The following is a 21,560-nucleotide window of genomic DNA, read 5'->3' as shown; positions in this document are numbered from 1 at the left end:
AACATGTGCAGTTATAATTTTTAGGCTATTTAGATAGAATAGAAAGTCCGGGAATAAAATCTATTATTTTTGATCCAATTAAATAATCCAAAAAAAAAACGGACTAATCTATAAAATTTCCGCGTGGCTTTGAAAAGTAAAAAAGGATCGATTGATTTTCTAAATGCATTTAATACTTTAAATTCAAATTAATTTTCATTAAAAACAAGTTGTCAGATAAAATTAGAAGTATTTTTCTAATTACAGTACGAGCCCATATCATTAAATTAAAAACCCGTATAACAAATGAAAAAAATCATTACTACCCAAACCATTTTCTCATTGAATTACTTTTAAGGGACTGCTAATTACACACTCCTATTCTTCTAACTCCACCCACAACTCAAAGAAACCCCGAATCCTTTGCAAAAAATGAAGAAAAAGCATAGACCCCAATGCCAAATAGAGTTTCACCTGCTGAGATGGACATGCTGCATGGAGTGCAATTAAACTAATTGAGTGCCTGAATCTGAAATTCAAATCACAAGAAACGCATCTTTCGGCAATCATTTTTGATGGATGATGATCCCCGACGAACGGCTGCAATGTCAAAGGATTTCCAACCAGAGAGAGAGACAGAGACCAGACTAATGCCCACAAACATATATCAAAAAAGCAAATATCGGCCCGTTGTCTGGACTGTCTGGGCCCAGAAAAGAAGAGGGCCAGACAAAGGCAGGAACAAACGTGGAAATCCAGGTGCATTTACAAATTTGACGCCGCTGGCTTTCAGCTAAAACCAAACCAAAAACGGGCGAGTGCGAAGAACAGAACAGAATGAAAAGAAGATGCACACTGCCAGATAAATGCCACGATGTGAGCGATGATGATGTTGCTCGGTCGACCACGACTGCGGTTCCATAATGCCGAATGTACAGAATGTACAGAATGCACCTTGCCAACCAGAACCAGAACTAAACCAAAACCAGGCTCAAAACGGAGTATCCCAGTATACCCAGTACTCAGATCCCAAAACCAAAAACGAAAAAACCAGTCCAGCACCGAGCCCGGCTAATGATTTCAAATGCTAATCGAGGCAGGCGAGGAGCACGCGTTTTATACCTGCCTCATCGCCCGAAAAGGTTCAAGATACTGCACTCAGATACTGTTGCCGGTCGATATTCCCCGAAAGGATGCAGGTGGAAACTGATTTTTGAGCCAGCACCGGGAACAAAAAAGGGTCTTTTGTTTGTCTAAGGCGTGTGTGGCTGCGAATTAAGGGCGCCGTTAGCCCTGGCCATGTATCGACTTCTTGCAGTTGTACCCCTATAAGAATTGGTTGCAACCGCGATGGGAAATGGTTGATAAGATTCAGCGGTATAAACATACGTTGTAAACGATGACCTCATATGAACTTTGCCCAAAGTCATCTGCTGACTTGCATGTGAGTTAGCGAACTCTTCAAGCTGAAATTAAATAATTTTTAATAGAAAGAAATTTGCAATTAATTGACTCTATAACAGCTCAATTCTTTCGCTAACTTTGAAACTTTTGCACTTATTCATAGACAGTGTAAAATGGCCCTTCTGACCACTTTGATCGCTAATTGTCTGACACTCGGCGCTTTGGCGAAGTTCCCTTTTCAATTGCAGCTTTCTTTGGCCATTTCGAATGTCGTTTGTGTGAATTTATGCATAAAATATGAATATGTCTAGGCGAAAAGTTTATTGAAAACGTGTCTTTGGTGCCCGTAACTCTGAAGCTCACACCCGGTCGGCTTTTCACTTCGACGGCTCTTCCCTTGAGTCCTGCGTGCGTTATAAATCACGCAAAAGTTTGCCAGCAAAAGCGAACTTTACGCAGCACTAGCAGAAGTTTTATGTCATCAAGTTTGGCAAGCCACGCCCACTCACACTCCGCTTAAAAAAAAAAAAAGTAGGAAAAATACTTTCAACTTGAATTTTTTACTTCTCAATGGCGACGAAGCGATCATAGTTCAATGAGCAAATTGCACGTTGATTTGTTAGACTTGAATGCTGGCGACGACGACTTCCTCCGGCAGCTCCGATATTTGCCTTCTTTTGGTTCAGAAAGTTCCAATCCTGGAGACCTGGCGCTTCTTTGTGCCCTGTGATTAATGAGCTAAAACCCCCGAAATGAATAAAAAAAAGAATGAAAATTTACCTTGAGCCCAGGAGCATAAAACGCAGCTCAGAAACTTTGAACTTTTCGCTTTTGGCCTGGGAGTTTTTGCGCAACGGCCAAAAGTTATTAAAATCAACGAGGCAGGGTCCTTAGGTCCTTGGACATATAATTAAGCCCACCTTCTCGCAAGAAGTTCAATACCAAATCAAAGTTAATCGGCCTCGTCTGCATTTGAGTTGAAAGAGAAAAAGGTTGATGGCTTGCGTGACAAATGTCATTTGACTTTGAATTCCTTCAAATGCCACCAAACCGAGTCTAAACTTTGGATTTTGGTGCCCTAATGGGGCATGGGTATAATTTTCCAGCACGCATCCATTTCACTGCCCCTTTGCCCATATAATCGCCGGTGAGAAGTACCCGGCCAACTGACAATTGTTGGTAATTATGGGTTGCGCACAAACAAGACGAAATAAACCAAATCAAATACCATTTCATGGCATTTAAATGTAATTGGAGTTGGATTCGCCTCCCGAGAACAGTGATTAGCCGCTCGACTTGGTGAAAAAATTGCAGACCATTTGGATTGGCATGCAGAACAGTCCAGTTAGGATTTGGGCAGTCGGTGTTGTCTTAGATCCATCATAACCAAGGGAATTCGTTGACCTAGACTGGACTGCAAGGTTAAGTAGTTTTGCGGAAAGGTTAAGAATTATAGCCACTGATTGTTAGCCATGGAATGTCTAAGGGGGTTGTAATTACTAAGGCATGCAACGGTGATTTTACATTCTAAGTTGCTCTAAGCCCTAAAGAATTTATAAATAAAAAAGATAATGCTTCGTGTATTGAACTTGGACTATTTAGAACCAACATTTAAGATGCCTCTATGGGTTGTACGTTTGTACGTCTCTTTACAACAGTCTTTAGGCTGTATCTCAACTTCCTTGGATGTCAGATTTCTGTGGCAAGCTCCCGATTTGATTTCAATTTAACGACTGTTTGTTTACCCAGCACAAAATGATCTTTACAGCTACAACAAATCAAATGCTTGAAATGAAAACTTTCAATGAAATCCAAGATGCGGCACAAATATTTGGTCAGTCGAGAAAGAGATCTTCGATTGTCATAGCTCTTATCTATATGGGTTTATGTCATCCGCTAGAAAGCCGGAAACCATAGAGTGCACATTTCAGGCAAACGAATAATTTAGGCGATTTTACGAGTATAAACTCGTAACATTCGGAGACAGAGTGGTGCCCTCCGCCCGCCTGTTTAGCATTTAAATGGTGGCCACATTTCCGCCCTCAAGGGAAAGCCAAAGCCAAAGCCGGCCTGCCCTGGGCCAAGCAATCGAGTAAAGAGTGCCAAAGAGTTGAACCTATTAACATTTAATTCGAAATCAAAGTAGTACTGACTTGGTTGGCCCCGAGCCAAACTCATTACGGATGCGTGTGCATTTCGATCTGAATCCTGACCGGCTGGAGAACTCTTTGTCGGCCGGCGGAAAGTGACAAAAGTGTTGCCTTGCATTTGGCAGGTGACCAGGTAGCAGTTGGCTACCCAAAGACACTCCTTCATTAGCATTTCCAATGGGCTCGGCTTGTCTTTCTGCAGCTAATGAAATTTAAGCAGCCCTGAGCTGGTCTTTCACTCAACCCGACCATTGGGTTCAATAGGTCGTCAGAATGTCTAAGGTTGGGTCTCTGGATTTCATTCGGGCTCCCGCTGACAGAACTTCGTCTTTTATGGGTCTTATGCAAATGCCGCATGGGTGCCAACAAAGGAATTATTTAATTTACGCTCGGCGGCCAAATTCTCAGTCACTTTGCTTGATTCGCATTATAATTTACACGCATGTTAGGCGCTCGTCTTTTTCCATTTCCCATTTGTGGTTTTAACATAAACGACAACATAAATATCTTTCTTCAACTCCTTTGTTTGCTTTAACAAAGAGGGAAATTTGTTATTTGGCTGCAAAGAGCAGAGAAGTTGTGAAAAATTGTTATTGATTTGGTAAGCTTTGTCTGAGCCCGATCTTTACGATCGTTTCGGGTAATAGCCTTAGGAACTTGCCTTAAAGTAGCTTTAGCAACTAACACCTCAACAGAGAAGGAAAACACGTAAAGATTAAATTCCATGAAATGATCGCGAGAAGTTTCCCCAGCCAACTTGAGCCACGCATTTCGAAAGAATTTCATTTCGTTTTGAATTTTCAGCTGTTGGACTTCTCAGCAAACAACAAAAGTTGGCTTAAATGAGGTTGGAGAGGACCCAAAGGACCTCCGGCTATCATCAGCTGCCGCTGCCGCTGCCTGACGGTGTCGTCCTGTGACACATCAAAATAATCCTCGACAGCTTAATTATGTACGCTCCCATCTATCCCTGTGTATGAGTGTGTGCCAGACAATAACCCACGAGCAAACACATCCTTTCTCTCATTATTCCACCGTTTTCATATACGTTTTTCTTTCATTTTTTTTTTTTTCATTCTTGTCTGAATGTGAGCCTGAACCCAGCGGAATGAAAGGATTTATGCGCAAAATGCCACCCGCAAGTGCCCCGGAACTGCCATTCAGCAACCGAAAAAATTCCCTCAAAGAGTCGGGGGCCTGAGTGCGAGTGCTGGGCTGGATATTATGAATTTTCACAACGCTCGGCTGAGTGGCTTAAACGTCCTGGTAATTATTTGCCGCCGGCCCCCACACATTGAGACCCAAAAAAAAAAAACCAAAAAAAATACCGAAAAAAAAATGAAAATGTTTTAAATGACAACAATTTTCACTGGCGGCCGCAACTTTTAATGAGAAAAATTACCGCGTGAAGAATGAGCAGCACGTACCCGAAACCAAAAAAAAACAAAATAAAGAGCAGAATGTAAATAATTCTTATCATTTTTGGACTGTCAAATATCACACCGCAGAGCAACCGCAAGGCGAAGGAACTAACACCTCGGTGCGCATCCTCTTATCTGCCGAAAACAAATTGTCGGGATCAGGACTAGCAGCATCCTTATCACAGGCCTCGCTTATAAATAAATATAAATATAAGTATAAGTATAAGAAGATATCTTCAAACCAGCGACATCTGCATACAAGGCTGTTGTTGCCTTTGTTGCGTAGGTGTTGGACAAATGTTTGGCAAAGATTTACGCCGCCGGGCGGAAGTTTTCCTTCTTGGAGCTGGTGGTGTTACATGCTAAACGCTCTTCCAGCTAATCCCAAGTGTGATAATTTTCAGTGTGTGACATTGACATTGGATGGTGTGAGTTGTGAGTTGTAAGTCGGGAAATGGGAGATGGAAGATGGGTTTCCAGTAACATATGTCGGTAATGATTGCGCTCAACCTGATGGATGTCGCGTTGACGGGAAATCCAACCTCCGCGACGAGGAGCTATGATAATGAGCTGGAGAAGCTGCCGCATCTAATGTCGTTTTGTGTGGGTTACCACACATTATGCGGCCAGATAGTCAAAGTTTCGTTTTAAGAGTCGGATTCCACGAGAAGGTGGGTGGAACCTGTACTGAATCCTCTATGAGTTCGACTTGGTATGGTATCAATGACAAACTTGCTTAATGTGCAAGTTCTTGCCAAATTAAACTCAATATTACGACTTAAGAGCACTATAGTTGATGTGAAATTCTCGTTTAAATAAAAAGTAATATGTGTTTTTAAATTAATTTAAAATATTTGGTACTACATTAAACTTGCCCAAATACTACCCATTTATATTCTAATATATTTAAATTGTATTTTAATGAAATTATCCATAAATTGAAGTAAAAACAACACCATGACTTTGATTTTGAACTGTATTGCATAGGCAAAACAAATCATCAATTACTTAGAGTTCAATATCAATATTATATATTTCGGTATCTTTTTTTTAGCATTGCAAGAAATGAAACGGGAAGGCATCCATAAATTACCGATTTCATTGTAGACTTTTCCTTTGTCTACCCTTCACCAGTTAAAAGATATGCATTAGAAAACATTTCCCAGGCCCAAATGCTAAAAAGACGTTAATAATCGACAGAGGCACATAAACTCCTGATCGCATTCGTTACGCAATCCTGGGAAGAGGACTCGCAGCGCGGACTGATGGCGGCGTTATCACCTTTTAGGGACAATCAACCCAGGAGGTCCTGCCGCAGGACTCCTCGATTCCGACTCCGACTCCGACTCCTTCGTGGGCTCGTTAAAATTTCATTCGTTTGCCCTTTCATTAGCGGAGCTGTGATAATTTTACCCAGAACAAAAACCGGAGAGACTCCCAAAGAGGAATCCAAGAACGGGCCAAAGTCGGCGAGTAGAAATGGAACTGATCTGATCTGATCTGGTTTAAATATTACGGTGGCTGTCGGCAGTTCAAAGGATCCGCGATCCATCGGGCGAGCGAGAGGCGCTGCCCTACAACACATTTTGATTAAGCATGAAGTCGTGTCTCGGCCGTGGGTCTTTGGGTTTCTGGGTTCCTCGCACTAGAAGTCTGGCTATGACTATGACTATTCCCTTTGTTTTTTCCGCATTAAAATTCTTAATTTACTTTCAGCCAGCGTCGATGGCGCGATGATGAGATGAGCATCGGTCGAACTTGAGCAAACTGAACTCAAGTGCACACCGCGCATTAGGCACAGTCATCCCATTCACACCGCCCTGCCCTTCAATCCATCCATCGAAAACCATTCTCCGAATCATCCTCACACTGTCTAATTGTGAATCTTCCTTTGCACTTAGAAAAATAACTACCAATTAAATGTAATAATGAAATATTTATTTCTAGTTGATTGAATAGTACAGAGAATGTATTGATATTTTACACAAATAAAACAACATTGTTCAACGTAAGTTAATATTTTAAATTTGTTGTTTGAATTATATTTTGAATATAGCAGATAAAAAGATATATCCTGTTAATATTAAAAAAACCATTTCTTCAAATAGCTTTCTTATGACAAGATAACAACTAAATAATCGGTCAATAAATGCAGCCTGTTTTGTTTTCAGTGTAAGCAGCTCCAGATTCTAGTGGATGGGTGTGAAGTGCGGCACATTAAACGTCCAAAGGTGTGTGTGGGCTGAATGCGTGAAGGGGGCGTGGCGGCGCCCTCTCTGCAACTGCAGCACTTGATTGTGCAATAAAAATGGGCGAGCAAGGGCATTGCAAATTGCTCGACGGCCCGCCCTTGAATTTCCCGGGCCACAGCTGTGGGCCATTCGCCACGCTTTTCCATTTCGATTATTTATTTATGTTCGTGTCGCGATGCGGTTTCTGGATTTCGGATTTTGGATTTTGGGAAGGTGCCAAGCCACCGGCGATCGCTCAATTTGCTAAGCATCTGACGCCATATGGCGCCAAGGCAGAGTTCCGCTCCTAATAAGACAATAACAGATTTCTTGTAAATTATGCGAACCAGGCTGGCACCTTATATGAAAAATGAGTTGTTAAGGTGGCAGGCACGGGTGTGTTGGGTCTTTCCAAGGAAGTCTTTCGATTTAATTAAAAGGCACCACCCCAAATAGGAAGTCTAAAATAATATCAAAGGAAAACACAACCTGAATGCATAGCCATGAAAAGCTGCAAGACGAAAGGCCCAGACATATGTTTGCCCAAGGCGTACACAAGGAAAATATACTATTAGTAATAAAGCATAATATTTTAGGACAAATACCTATCGAACTATATAATGTAGATAGATATTTTTAATACATATTTTATACAAATCAATGCATATATTAATATTAATATAACATATTTTGAAAAATGTTTTATAGTTCTTTAAATATTTATCTTTTGTATCTTTTCACTCTTCATTCTGAGCGCCCTTTAAATGTGTTGTAAAATTAGGAGGTTCATTATAAATATAAGTTGACCTTTGGTTGACCTTATTAAGGCTGACATTTTTTCCTCTGTGCAGGAAAGTGCACACATGACGCAGAGGGTCAGATGGAGGAGCGGCGAGGCACTGAATGCCAATGACAAATTTATGTATAAACTTTAGCGCTAAAGTGCCACTAACTAACCTCTTCACACACGCCCACCCCCACACACACACACACACACACAAAAGGTGAGTGCAATGGCACGGCGCCCTGTGAAGGATTCCAAAGGATCTATGAATAGATGCACCTGAGCCTCAGATGTTCAGATGAGGATAAGTGAGGATGATGACTGGAGTGGAGTACTCACAATGGCCAACAATCCGCTCCCCGTGCTGATTGCTATCAAAAGAGCGGCCTTCCGAAAGATAGAGGCCGGAAGAAAGGGTCTCCAAAAGGAGGGTGACATGGGGGGGGGGTTTGGCTCCAAAGGGGACACCCTGAGTGGGTGCAAAGCCTCTGACAATGTCAATGTGCTGCGGCTGCTGCGCAGCTTTTAATGATTTATTTGAGAAAATTTACACGTGAGCGCCGGAGAAAAGCTGAGGTTGTAGAATGGGCCGGGTTCCGCGGAAAACAAACACTAGCACAGACACCGGCAAACAGAAGATGAATGGAAATGGAACCCGCATGGAACTGGAGCATGGGTGCCGTAAGGGGGGCACGAACGACCCCGAAACATATGGCCACGGATGTGGCAAGGGGCATGCGGTGCCATCCTGGTGAATTAAGTTGCCAGACCATGAAATGCTTTGGCACGTACGTAGCGCCAATTCTGCAAAGCTTTTTGCATAAACAAAAGACAGGGGTGTGGGTGGGGGTGGGGGTGTTGGCCAAGTGAGGCCCCACCAGTTGGGCCCCCGTGCTATCTACTCTCCTTCATCGCACTTTTGCCCCAGCCCCCCAAGTATGTTATTTCTGTTACAATTCGCGGGGTTTTTTCATATTCCTTTAACGATTTATCATGCGAAAATTGTCTGGGGCCAAAGCCACGCTCACTTTGCATATGCCAAGCCGCAGGTATGCACAGTGGGACAAAACTTGGCATGACATAGTTAAAAACTGGCCCAAACGGATATCATTAATCTGAAATATTAAGCTTACATAAAATGATACACATACGCAATGACATTAACGAGTCCATAATTTATATACACTTTCCGAATCAAGAAAAAATGTGATTTTTAAATGTTTGGTTTCATCTGTATATTTTTGTTATTATTTAATGTAGTTCTTTAATCAGTATAAAATAAACAAAATATTTATTTATGCTACATTTCTATCGCTTAGAAACAGATAGCCATAATCTGAAGCCGAATACTCGAAAATTTCTTTTAAATGCAACCTATTTTACTGCTCTGAAACATAAGTTAATGCAGCCATAATTTTCGCCTGTATGGCTTGTTCCATTGTGCAAACGTTTACTATTATTGTTTTACCACCTGCGGGTGTTTTTCCCTACCAGAGTCTCACTCTCCTTCGGCACTACGTAAATTTAGTCACGTTGTTTAAATAATAAACTGCAGTTCACACACACGCCCTCGCAAAAACGCACTCATCCCCAGACGCGGGCTTTATGCAAAGCAAAGAATATAAAAAGTATCCATTTGGGAGTCGGAATCAGAGACAATGGCCAGAGTTATGATGACAATGTGCATACGTCATGGTGGCGGTGGGTAGCCAAAGGGCTCCATCCCACGGTTTGATTTGGTTTATTGCGCCCGAAACCAACTGAAACTGATTCCCAGATAGATACAGATACAGATACAACTCAATCAGTGGCCACTTTTGGATGGGAATGAAGCAGGTGGAGCGCAGGAGAAAAGAAATAAGCACAATTAATTATTGTTTATCGCTAAACAAATATCTCGGCGTTTTAATTAGCATGAAATATACGAAGTCCCCGGATAAGATCTATGTGTAATTTTATGGCCCCCTTCAGGCGGACAGTGAGTAACTCTCAAGCTCGAGTAGCGATATAGATCCAATGGAAATGCCATCAAAAGTAATTCGAATTTCGAATTGAGCGATAAAGCGATAAACCACCGTAAGAACCCGTTGATGGGAAATTAATGGCTGGAAGTGGGTTAGTTAGTGGCACACAATGGTCGGGGTCACCGGTGACCCCACTCCCCATTTTGGGGTTGAGCCCTGACACAGCTGGCATTTGCAGTCGGTGAATTTGCATACGCAGCTCCTCCAGGTACGTGGCACAACAATTTGTTACATTGTTTTTACCAACTTAGTTGTGGACCAAGAATTATTACGCAGCATAAATTCCAGTCTGGGTGGATAGTAACCCACTTTCCTGCCCGGAGGCACGCAAAAAGGGTTACCAAAAATAGCAATCCCAGCCATATAAAGCGAACCAGTGCCAGTGCCAGTGCCATCGCTACCCTATCCCCATCCCCATCCCCATCCTCATCACCATTCCCATCCCCACATAAGGTCATAAAATAGTTGTCGCTGGCTGGATGCTTGGTTGGTTGGATGGCTGGCCTTGTGGCATCGGATAAGCATCTGCTGCTGGCCCCCAACTCTTTGGAGCTGGCCTCTGATTACTTCGTTAAGTTGCATGTTCCTACAAATTGTTTCCAAAGAAAGGCAATGAAAATGAAAATTATTGCCCCTCCTCACCCACCACCGCTCACAAAATTTGAGGGGGGGGTGATGCCTAGACCGTAAAGGGGTTAAAGGTAATCACAACACAACATGAAAATTGTGAAAGGTGCATCTCGCATCTAGTTTATGTTTTTGGATCCCCATGATCCCGATCTCACTCTGGACCCAGACCCAGACTGCTGACTCCTGTCAAAATATATTCCAGCTCTTATCGGAACTTTGTCATCACAGACAAGTGCCTCGGTCTGGGAACTGGGAATTGGGTCTTCTTTAGAGAAAGTCCCTTTCCCGGAGCAGCAGCAGTCAGCACTACTAATTTTTAGTAGCCACATTTTTGTTTGCTGTTGTATATTTTGTCAAAGCTAATTAGTACGTAAGGGCATTAACTATGCAGCCCGCCAGTGATGAATATATGACTGAGCCCGAAGACTCCGCGCCGAGTGTGAAATGCATATTTTCGTCTTTCATTTCGGGTTTCCTCGAGTCATTATGACATTGGCATTAGCATAATACGCGTATTATGCGTATTAATTACAACGCAGACATTTGCATTTAAACGCCTATTTGTCCCAGGTACCGTGGACACACAAGAAACACAAGACCTTATCCCAAGACGGTGGTGGGTCTGGGTCCCAAAACAATCCCCGGTAGCCAAAGCTCGGGCTGTAATTATTGAATTAGAAGACAATAGGGCCTAAAGAGGTTCAGGCCAAGTCGCGAGATGCGTACGCTTTGATAGCCGAACAGGAGAAAAGACCACCCGAGCGTGGAGATACACACATACTATGTCCAAAGATGATGATGAGGCCCGGACAGGAGAACAAAAAGAGTTATTATGTGGATATTTGCATAAATTTCACGCCCTTGCCGGTGAAATCAACCGGAGAGGAAGTGCCAAGGGCCTCAAATGTTCTCAGAGCTCATAAGACCTATACGGAAGCGGACAATCATCTAATATTCCTCAGAACAAGATACGGAGATGGGAATCAAAAAGCTATTTAAAAAATACCAATAAATTAATATTTAGAAAAATGTACAAAGCATCCTTATTTAAACAGAAAAGGATTGTGTAGGTATAAATATTTGAAATCAAATGGAAGTTACTTGCAAAACAAAATGAAAAACTGAAGTACCAGCAACACTTTTCTAATTATTATTATTATTTAATAAATATCACATGCATTCGCCACCAATTGTGGCTCTCCAACTCAACCCAACATGCTAAGGAACTCACTGCCCAAGTGATGCACATCACTGAAGTGCTCCAGCAGAGACTTGGGACACCGCGGATACACCTGATCGCAATCGCCACCAGCTGCTCCCAATCTCTCGGCCTGCAGGTAGTCATTGTCCGAGTGCTCCGCCAAGGGATCCACCGAACTGGATGGTCTGAAAAGGCGTTGTGATGGTGAGGGTTACCATAAGACCGATCCCACGATCATAAACTCACGTGAGCAGGATGTGAAGCACTTCGCCCAGCAAACCATTTCGATCGTCGAAGGGAGCCGCAGCACTTTCGCAGATGCTCTTCAGGACACAGACTCTGCCATTGAGCTTCATGCGAATGGCCAGTGCAGTGAAAGCCTCGTAAACCGACCAGCGATAACTGCCCAGGGCCTGGAGATCCTCCTGCAGGATATCTGGGTCCAGGCCAAGTTTCTGTTCAGACATCTGCATGACCTTATCGAAAATGCTGGCATTTTGCAGCAGTCTACTTTCAGAGATTTCGTGCACATCCTTGGTCCTCAACTGCTTCACAGAGTATGGCAAATAATATTGAGCTTTCAGGACATAACCCGTAATGACTGATTCCACCTTGAGACCCTCTGCGGGTATACCAAAGCCAGCGATCATCTGGAAGTTATGCAAGTTCTGTGTTAGCCTTTCTTTTTCAAAAATCCTCAGTTAATTGTAAACGATTTATAAATTAAATAAATAACTTACCTGCAATCGAGTTGGATTAGATCGAGGATAAATAAGAGGCAGCCATCGGGCTTTTCGCACTAAAATATCACTCTCACTTAGAGTGTGATTTCCAAGAACTCCAACAAAACTTGTTACTAAGAGCACTGATATTAACACGTTCATGATAGAGTCCTTAAATATATTTCTTAGTGTTCAGAAACCTCGTCGCTCCAAAGAAGACTGCCGACTAAATTAGCAAACGGCGAAATGAATTCACTTTAATAATCTAGGGAATCAAACTTCTTACTTTCTTCGATTAGGAAACCGAAAGTGTCGTTAGCTGCAATTTAAATGGCACACTTAAGTCACGATCAGAATTGAGACCATTGTTTCAGCTTCCATGTTGAGCTTTTGGGCTCCACTAAAAGTTCACGTTCTACTAATTAGCACTAGACCGCTTTTGTTTCTATCACAAAGTCCCATTTGCCACAAAGAACACTGAGCGAAAGATTTGGTATCATTTCAGCCTGCTTTTATTGCCTCAAAACAAGATCTTATCCAGATTGTGATGGAGTTCGCTAAAGTGTTGTAGTAAACTTCGTCGACACTCCTTGAAGACCCGATCACAGCCAGCTCCAGATTGTCCCACCTTCTCCGCGTAGTAATACTCGTTGTCAGCATGTTCTGACAACTTGTCCACCGACGAGGAGGGTCTGTGGTTAGATTATTAGCAATTATTAGATGGTTAAGATGTTTTTCCATTAAGATGTCTTCCTACGTGAGTAATATGTGCAATAGATCCGCAAAGAGGCCATTTGTGTAATGAAAGGGTTCCTCCGCCGCCTCGCAAATGCTTTTCAGCACACAAATCCTGCCCTGATAGCCCAATCGATCGGCCAATCCCTCCAGTCCCTTGTAGACTGTCCAGCGATAGCTACTCAAGACTTTGTTGGTCCTGGTCAGCAGCTTCCTGGTGTTCTTGCCCAGCTCGTCCACCCCCACCAGAAAGTTCTCAAACATGGGCTTTCTCTGCTTTCGGGCTCCTGTAACTCCCGGCGTGGCCACCTGTGTAAGGGGCAGAGCTGTGGGTGTTCTGAGATCATCCGGAGTGGTGGGCAGCCAGTACTCCACCTTTAGAACATAGCCGGTGGTCACCGCCTCGTAGTTGAGATCCTCCAGCGGAATACCTATGCCGCCAATGAACTGGGAGAAGAACAAAATGTGGACTTCCTTCTCAGCCAAAAGCTTTTTCTTACCATGACGCGAGTGGGTGATGTGGTGGGATATATGAGCCAGGGAATGGGCGCTCTTTTACTCCTCTGATGCTTGGACAGGCTGCCCAGGGAGGCCATCGCCTGGTGCAGCAGGCAACTGGCCAATATGTATACCATGCTAAATTTCATTTTCCTCTTATAATACTAAAGGTTTTTTAGTTTGTTGGGTCCACGCCTGAGCGAATCTCAGTGCGTGTTAATGCCAGCTCTGTTTTTAAGATACTAATCCATTTTCTGGGTGTTCTTTTTCTAGCTCACGAATTCTTCATTTTGGATTTCTCAATAAAAACGGCTCCATCAATCGAGCCAAGAAGACTTTCTCGCCCGAGAATGTTACACATTCTAGCAATTAGCACCTCCTGAAGTAGACAACAGCGTTTGGATGGAGACGGGGTCAAGTGGTAACCGTGTAAATCTTGCATATTCCGGTTTCTTTCTCCTAGCTCTGGTAGTACCGTAAGCCACTTCTCACCCATTTATTAGTGCTGCTGCCAATTCTAACGCCCATCTTTTTGTGCAACCTGCATTATTTCGCAAACTGCATTCAGTTGGTCTAGAACTCGGGCTAAGATGGGTGCCTTTCGCTGGGAGTTTCTCTTGGGTGCAGTTTTGGTTCTAGGTTTGGGCTTGGCACATTGTTTTCTGGTATTTCCGCGTCAGGGATCCTTTGGTGTGAGTAATGCAAAGAATCAGGGGATGTGAGGGGAATAATAAATCTTTACATTTTTATTTAGTTACTGGCTGCCGTGGCCATTCCACTGGAATTGGGGCCCAAAAATGTGTACATGGCCTTCAACTTTGAGTCCAACTATGCACTGCCTTCCAACGATTCCTACAATCAGTGGATTGACAGGGTGAGTATAGCTTAAAATTTAAAGAAAATTCCTAAATTGTACATCTTTCATTTAAACCACAATAGGACCCACAATTATAATAATTACATTGCATAATTTCATTACAACATTTTTATGCTAATAAGTACTGAATATATGCAGCTCCAACTCATTTAAAAATATTATATTTAATCGCTGCCAGATTTGTGCTTTTAATTCCATTTTTTAGTGGGATTTGGATGATCACTATCTGGGCGTCGGAGGCAATGTGACACCGATAAATGCCCGCCAGGATGGAGGTGACTTTCCACAGGACGAGGACAACGAGGTGAGGCGTCGCTCGGTGGGATCCCCGCCACCCTTCAGGCGCCACAACTTCTACCGCAGCATTATAAACATCCTGACCCACTACGGATTCAATGGCTCCGCCTGCCTGCTGCGAACAATCTGCGAGGTCAGCGAATCGCCCCTGGATGCCCAAAACGGGCTGCTGGGCAGCCTGTTTCAGATTCTATTCATGTGAGTCTCCTCCCCTCCCCCAAAGCTCGGTTCCTTCAAGGGGTCGCCACTAATTATGGCATCCTTTGCCCCCAGGCCAACGACAAGTGCCGCGGAGTGGGAACTGCAGCACGTGGACGGGCTCTACGAGGCCTCCGATGCGGGCACGCATGGCCCGGGTTGCTCCGAGTACGTGGCCCACTGCGGACACAGTGCTCTGGACCTGATAAGCATTGTGCTCTGAATAACCATGGTGGCGACTGCATTTAAATTTAAACTTTAACTCAAGCCAAATGCAGTATAAAAGCAGGAAGAATGAAGTAAAAAATGTATATCAACTATGTTCATTAGTTTCAGAGTTGTTCCACATTAAACAAAATAAAACAAAGTATATTGCTTAGGCCTTCAAAATATGAAAAAGTTGAACAACAAAAAATTATTTTTATAAAATACAATTTTTCTTCGAGTGCTAAGCCACATGCAGTCTGGGTTCAAAGGTTGTGTTGATATTATTTTTAAGAAACCTTGAGAGCTTTGGAATTTCCAGGACACCTCCTGCTGCGGCGTGAAATGTTTTAATTTCGCTTAAAGCGCTTAAAGACGACAACGCAATGTGGTGGCAAACAAAGCAGATGAGGCCAAAAAAAAAGGAGTCCTAAGCTGGCCGCATGGATCTGGTTTGGATTTCGGCATGCTTAGGGGTTTTTCAGATGGGTTTACCTCACTTTGGACATGTGATGATGCCTCCTCCTCTGCATTATGTTTTCGAGTTCGGTGCTCCGCTTTTTGTTAGCTCTTTGATCGCTTTTTCCGCTCCTTTTGTGCAGATGAAGTCGCCCCTGCTCCGCATCCTTTGTCTGAGTGTATTTTGCGGTCTCCTTCTTTTCGGCGGCCTGTCAACAATACCATAGAGGAGTCTCCTTTTCCTTTCTGGTTTGTTTGTTTGCTATTTCTTTGATTCGATTTGCCGCCTTTAAGGAGCCCCGAACGAGTCCTGGTCCTGGGGTGAGAGCGAATTACGCCTTCTTTGATTTTGCCAAGCCATTGAAATCATAATTAGAAGACAAATGATTTCTCTGTTCTTCTCAAGATCCCCGAACAATGGCCAGGCATCGAAGCTGAAGTGCTTATATGCGCCACTGTTTGAGAAAGGTTTATAAAAATAAATATATGGCAAAAACAACTTGGGCACTAATAAGCTTAGACGATGTGTGGAAAGAGTTGGAGTTTGAGTACAAAGAGAATCGAGATGGGGGTAGGTCCGATCCCAAAAATATATTTGCTTTAATTGTTTGCATAAACACAATTTTTTCACTACCAATTCTTATATTTTTTCCACTCAAATTTGATGTCTTTAATATTTCGTTGTTATATGTAAGTAGCCGTCAGTTCTAGGGGTACTACAAATAAAATATTGTAAAAGTACATGCCAAACATTCTATGTTCTTCCTGCTTTTCCTGCATTCTTTGTATTTTTTAAGGGCTTACCAGGCGTTTTTGAGGATCTATTACTAGCTTATCACTTCATAAGCTCCTATCTGAAATGACTAAAAATTCCATCCATCATTTGTGATCCAACGTTTCCTCCTTAAATATATCTACACTGCCCTCCACAGACATTTCATATCGCCATCTTGCTGTATCTCAATTGTGGGATCATAAAAGACAACCATCAAATGTGATCCATCTCCTCCAAATTCCTATGTTTTTATGACTCATTCTGCAGCTCATTTCGTCACTTGAACATGGTTTGGATGTCTGAGTTGTCTCCTTTGATTTACGGCCAGCCTGAGATGTCAATTTAGTTGTGTGTTCTGTTTTTAAACTTGGCATTGACACTGCTCCTATACCATTTTAATGGGGTGCAGGCAGGTGTTAAGGAGGTTGGAACCCGCGATCCCGCGATCCCGCTTCCTGTGTTGCGGTTAGCCATGGAACTACTCTCTCCGGAATTCGTTTGCCTTTGGGGGCTGGTTCAAATTGATTTGTAATTAGTTGCAGTTGCAGTCAACAATGTGATTATACTGGCATTTGGCATGGGCCTAACCACGAGGGATATACATAGATCTTTGGGGAGAGAGTGGAATCTCAGGGAGCTGGGGGCGTTGTGGGATCTAGGGTTACACAGATGTGCGCAGACGTATACCGAGAAACCAAGATCCACTTGAGTTTGGTATGGGCATAAATTACCGACAGAACACAACATTATCCTAGGCAATTGACAGATCCCTTAAGTAGTCATCTATCCATGACATATGAGGAATGAGTGCTGGGCGTTCTGGTGAGTTGTAAACGCATCTGTGGACAGGATTCGTGGATTGTGGCCAACCGATGCCACGCCATGTGTCGGCATACTGCTTAAATCGAATATATATATATATATTTATGTATATATGTTCCATATAGTATCAATAACCGTTGACAGTTCTGTGGTGTAAATCATTATGCTGCAACTGTCGCCCATTTTGAGGTTTTCATTTAATAATATTTGAGCACTTTGCGAGCTCGCATTTTTTTCACCCACCAACTGAGTTATTAAATTAGAGTTTAATCCACTTCGGTCACGGGTCTGCGAACATTAATTGAATTCATAAATGAGCAGTTTATATGATATTTATAAATTAACTAATTACCGTATCATTTGATTGTTGTTTCTGTATGTTTGCTGCATTGTCCTTTTTTTCACCGCCATCAACAATTGGATTAAATTCATAATGCAAAATGGCATTTAAAATGCCGCTTTTAATAATGGCAGAGCGTAAAAAATCTGAAAAACTAAGTTGCGAAATTCCATTTGACTGGTTGGGGATTTTCGGTTTATTTTAATTAACTTAATGAAATGCTTACCAGGTTTGCAAATTTAAATTGCACAAGACAAACGGATTATGTGAAATGCCAGATTTGTTATTGCTAATCGGAATTTAAAGTTTAAGAAGCTTAACAATGTTTTAACGATATAAAGTGATACACTTCAAATCTAGATGGCTTTATCATTACTGCTTTTTAAGATTAATTACATATACATTTTGGTACAAATATAAGATTTCACGTTTCGATCTCCTTGGAGCAATGTATGTAATAGCGATTAAAGTTTGTCGAGCATGAAGCCTATAATTTTCATGTTCTTATCAAGACCCAAATCTTAATTAAGAACATCTCATCTGAAGAACTTCTCCCATGAATTTCTAGATTAGTTTCATTTGGCTGAACCACGGTAACCTAAACACCATATCAAATTGATGGGTACTGTAGTAAAAACTGAATCATTAACCACCGATGGCAAAAGGTGTTCCCACAACATGTTTACTTTTTATCGGGATCATCAACACCTCAATGGTGACTTCGTCTATCCTCCAGTTTTAATAAGGTTACCTCATTGTCATCGCTCATTTTTGCTGTTGTATTCGGGTCATATGAATAATGTCAAATAATTTTATTGCAGCAACCCACAGAGGTGGTTGCATTCAACATTTTTGATCGATTGCTGGGCGAGAGCGGAAACTAGTTTGACATTAATTGACTGCCAAATATGCACAAGCGCATGGAATAATGGAAAACCCTATTAAAGTCAACCCATCCTAGACCAAAATCGCAGCCCTTGGCTGCTCTTTTAAGAGAAAAATCAACTCGGCCAAAAGTTCATAAATGCTAATGTGCCCCAGAGCCTGACGATGATTGATGGTCGCCTCCGGTTGAGGAAAGTTCCGTACTCCGTTTCACGCTCCGCATTTTCTGGTGTTCGCATTTTGGGGTTTCCCGCCAGCCAGAGAATGCGTAAAATTATGCAAAGGATCAATCCTTGATGAACTGTATACATTTCACCTTTGTGCTCTAGGTCCCATTTAAGCCAATTTAATCCCGAGCCGGCTTAGGACATTACGATCTGGGCTTAGGCCATGTTGCAACATCTTCTCCCGCGCAGATTTAGTTGTTAGCTGCGGCAAATATTTGCACGGGATTTGTTTGTAGGCGGTGTTCTCCTAATGATCTTTGCCAAAAAGGAAATCAGATTTTCCAGTTCCTGGGAAAGTGGGAACCTCGCCCAAATAACCTTTTGTCTGAATAGGCCTGCCTGAATCCTTCTTTGAGTTCTTATCTTAGCCGTTCTACTTGTCTGTGTTTTTTTTTTGCACTGCAGCACGTGGCGTGCTATTTTAAGTTACCCAACTTAACATGTCAATAAGCACAAAAGTTGTTTAAATATCTATAGTAATGATTGAATAAATGTATATTTTTAATGCAACATTTTCTCGAAAAATATGTATTTTGTTACTTCCAAAAGTTTAATCACTTAACTAGCTAAATACAATTACATTTCGCACATCTTAAAAAAGAATTTAATATTATTTAATTAATTTAATGTTGCTTTCAATGAATTTAGTTTCGTTTGTAAACAAAATAAAAAAATAGAAGGTAACAGTTTAGATTTTAGTAATTTTCAGGAAATGTTAATTAACTGAAAATAACTAAACAAACAGCACTAGGCAAATTCCCAATTTCCGAATCCTTCACATTTACAAACCCCTTTCTGTTCCCATTTTCCACAGTGTTTTCCATGTGTCTTTTGTTGGGGTCCGCATCGCATAATTTTTCACTCGCTCGTTTGGTGCGTATCCCTTGCTGTCTGCTCGTTTTTTCCTTCATATTTTGTTCATATGTGTCCGTGTTGATAAATTTGCTTAGATTATTATCCTGGAACCTGAATCCTGGCATGGCTGGCTCTGCTTTCCTTTATCTCCCTGTCGTAATTAGTCTGGAGCTTGTTTGCGCCGCATTTACACAAAATGCTTTTCCAGGCGCCGCACGCACTCACGGACAACGGACAAAGGACTCACTTACGGACGGACACCAAGGATGGGCCGGGATTGGCCATCGTACAGGCAAATTGCTCCTAAATATGAATGGATAACATTCGTTTTTGCTGCGACCACCTTCATACGAAATAGCTCATATTCTAATAGATAGCCCGTGGAATTGGAGGCCTTAAGTTGCAGGGGCATCTCGGGTGGAAAGCGCAGGTCGTCCTCAAGTCAAACGGGCAACCTTTTAGCATAAATTTCTCCAGGCCGAGCACGACAGGAAGTCGTCGCCAAACGCCTCCGCCAACCGCAATTTCCATTAGCAGCTGTAGCTGCAGGGGATGGGTACATCATATGTGGGCACGGACGAGCGAACGGATGGATGGATGGTCCCCGAGAACATTTGACATTTTAAGGAGCGCCAAGTGAGTTGCTGGTTGAGCAGGTAGCTCAGGTAAAATGCCAACGGTAAAAGCCCCCAGACACCGAGCATTGAGCCACGCCCATGGATATGTCAACTGTTTTTAGCACGCACAATTTGAGGGAAAGCCAAACAAAAAGCAGGGAAAATGCTCTCCAAGGTAACATGAATATATAAACGATGGACTCCAGCACTAAAATACACCGTCTAGAGAGATTGCCAGCTAACCTGCTCCAATTCCAATTCCCCAAGACCAAATCCACACACGCACACACACACACACCTGTGGGAAGGGCTCGAATTACGAATGCAATGTTGAAATAGAAATTAAATGCCAGGGAAAACCGCATTTTAGACAAATGCCAAACCGGCATTCGCACACTCCCGTCGTATCGCCTTTCAGGACACTGAATTCGGGTTCCAGGCGACAGCATCCCTCGCGAGGAGCAGGTATCCTTCGAATCAACCACAACATGTACACCTACTTCCTCCCTGACACCCGAGAAGTTTGCCAAAAAAGTATATCAAAAACAAAGGAAAGAAAAAAACGAGCCACAATGCCAAGGAAGTTGCGGCCTGAACAGGAACCGAACCAAACTCGATAAAGAGGAAATGCGGCCAGATCGAAGATATAGATAAAAAGTATGTTAAGTGGCCCTGGAAGGCGATGGATTACCGATAAGTTTGAGCTGCAGATACGATTTGGCTGAAGCCAAAACCCAAATTGGGTGTACAAAGCGGCTAAACCGAAACGTTAAGTGAAGATTAATCTACCCTATCAGATTAAATCGACAGGGCAGCAGGTTGCGTTTACTTTTTATAGAGAAACCTTTTAGGAAATATCTGCCAATTACTGAAGTTTATATTTTAAAAATCCCTATATCAATTATAAAGAATTTAAGTATGAAGAAGTAACGTTTATAATAATTCTTTTTGGTAAATGTTATATCTATTTCGTTAAATATTTATGTTTGCAAAATTCTGATAAAATTCTTAACATAAGAAACATAAACATATTGGGGTAAAGTGGGTTTTAATACAGTTATTTGTTTATTAAAAGCATTTGGTTATTTTAAAATAAACCATTAAGACTTACTAATAATGGTTATTTTAAAATAAACCATTATTAGTAAGTCTTTGCTAAATTTTGCGGCAGATAAAATAAATAATTGAGATATTTTCGAATTCATTTTCATAGTCTCCTTCGAAC

At 42.1% G+C, this 21,560-nt stretch overlaps 3 protein-coding genes and 1 long non-coding RNA gene across 5 annotated transcripts; 1 reads left to right on the top strand and 3 right to left on the bottom strand.

Moving 5' to 3' along the window:
- Nucleotides 1–11,770: 11,770 nt before the first annotated feature.
- Nucleotides 11,771–12,732, bottom strand: LOC26536027. Its single transcript, XM_015194874.2, has 3 exons — nucleotides 12,565–12,732; nucleotides 12,071–12,474; nucleotides 11,771–12,009 (listed from the first exon to the last, which is right to left on the bottom strand). Exons 1-3 carry the CDS (start codon nucleotides 12,706–12,708, stop codon nucleotides 11,829–11,831), a joined length of 729 nt encoding a protein of 242 aa, XP_015050360.1. The 5' UTR covers nucleotides 12,709–12,732; the 3' UTR covers nucleotides 11,771–11,828.
- A 303-nt stretch (nucleotides 12,733–13,035) lies between these two features.
- On the bottom strand, nucleotides 13,036–13,933 carry LOC6533976. Its single transcript, XM_002094635.3, has 3 exons — nucleotides 13,782–13,933; nucleotides 13,304–13,728; nucleotides 13,036–13,238 (listed from the first exon to the last, which is right to left on the bottom strand). The coding sequence occupies exons 1-3, from the start codon at nucleotides 13,926–13,928 to the stop codon at nucleotides 13,067–13,069; spliced, it is 744 nt and encodes a 247-aa protein (XP_002094671.3). The 5' UTR covers nucleotides 13,929–13,933; the 3' UTR covers nucleotides 13,036–13,066.
- A 425-nt stretch (nucleotides 13,934–14,358) lies between these two features.
- Nucleotides 14,359–17,071, top strand: LOC6533975. The gene is made up of 4 exons (XM_002094634.4): nucleotides 14,359–14,471; nucleotides 14,534–14,653; nucleotides 14,862–15,151; nucleotides 15,227–17,071. The coding sequence occupies exons 1-4, from the start codon at nucleotides 14,370–14,372 to the stop codon at nucleotides 15,372–15,374; spliced, it is 660 nt and encodes a 219-aa protein (XP_002094670.1). The 5' UTR covers nucleotides 14,359–14,369; the 3' UTR covers nucleotides 15,375–17,071.
- LOC122319586 lies at nucleotides 15,461–21,246 on the bottom strand. 2 transcript variants are annotated; one of them, XR_006245189.1, is made up of 3 exons: nucleotides 17,764–17,816; nucleotides 16,619–17,699; nucleotides 15,461–16,530 (listed from the first exon to the last, which is right to left on the bottom strand). It is a non-coding gene; the product is annotated as an uncharacterized LOC122319586 (long non-coding RNA). The 2 variants fall into 2 exon arrangements; XR_006245188.1 differs by having other exon boundaries at nucleotides 15,461–17,699; nucleotides 17,764–21,246.
- Between the last annotated feature and the right edge of the window lie 314 nt (nucleotides 21,247–21,560).

Source organism: Drosophila yakuba, chromosome 3L (assembly GCF_016746365.2).
Source record: "Drosophila yakuba strain Tai18E2 chromosome 3L, Prin_Dyak_Tai18E2_2.1, whole genome shotgun sequence".
Lineage (NCBI taxonomy): Eukaryota > Metazoa > Arthropoda > Insecta > Diptera > Drosophilidae > Drosophila > Drosophila yakuba.
The sequence above is the reverse complement of the archived record's forward strand: the minus strand, read 5'-3'. Positions and strand labels throughout refer to the sequence as shown.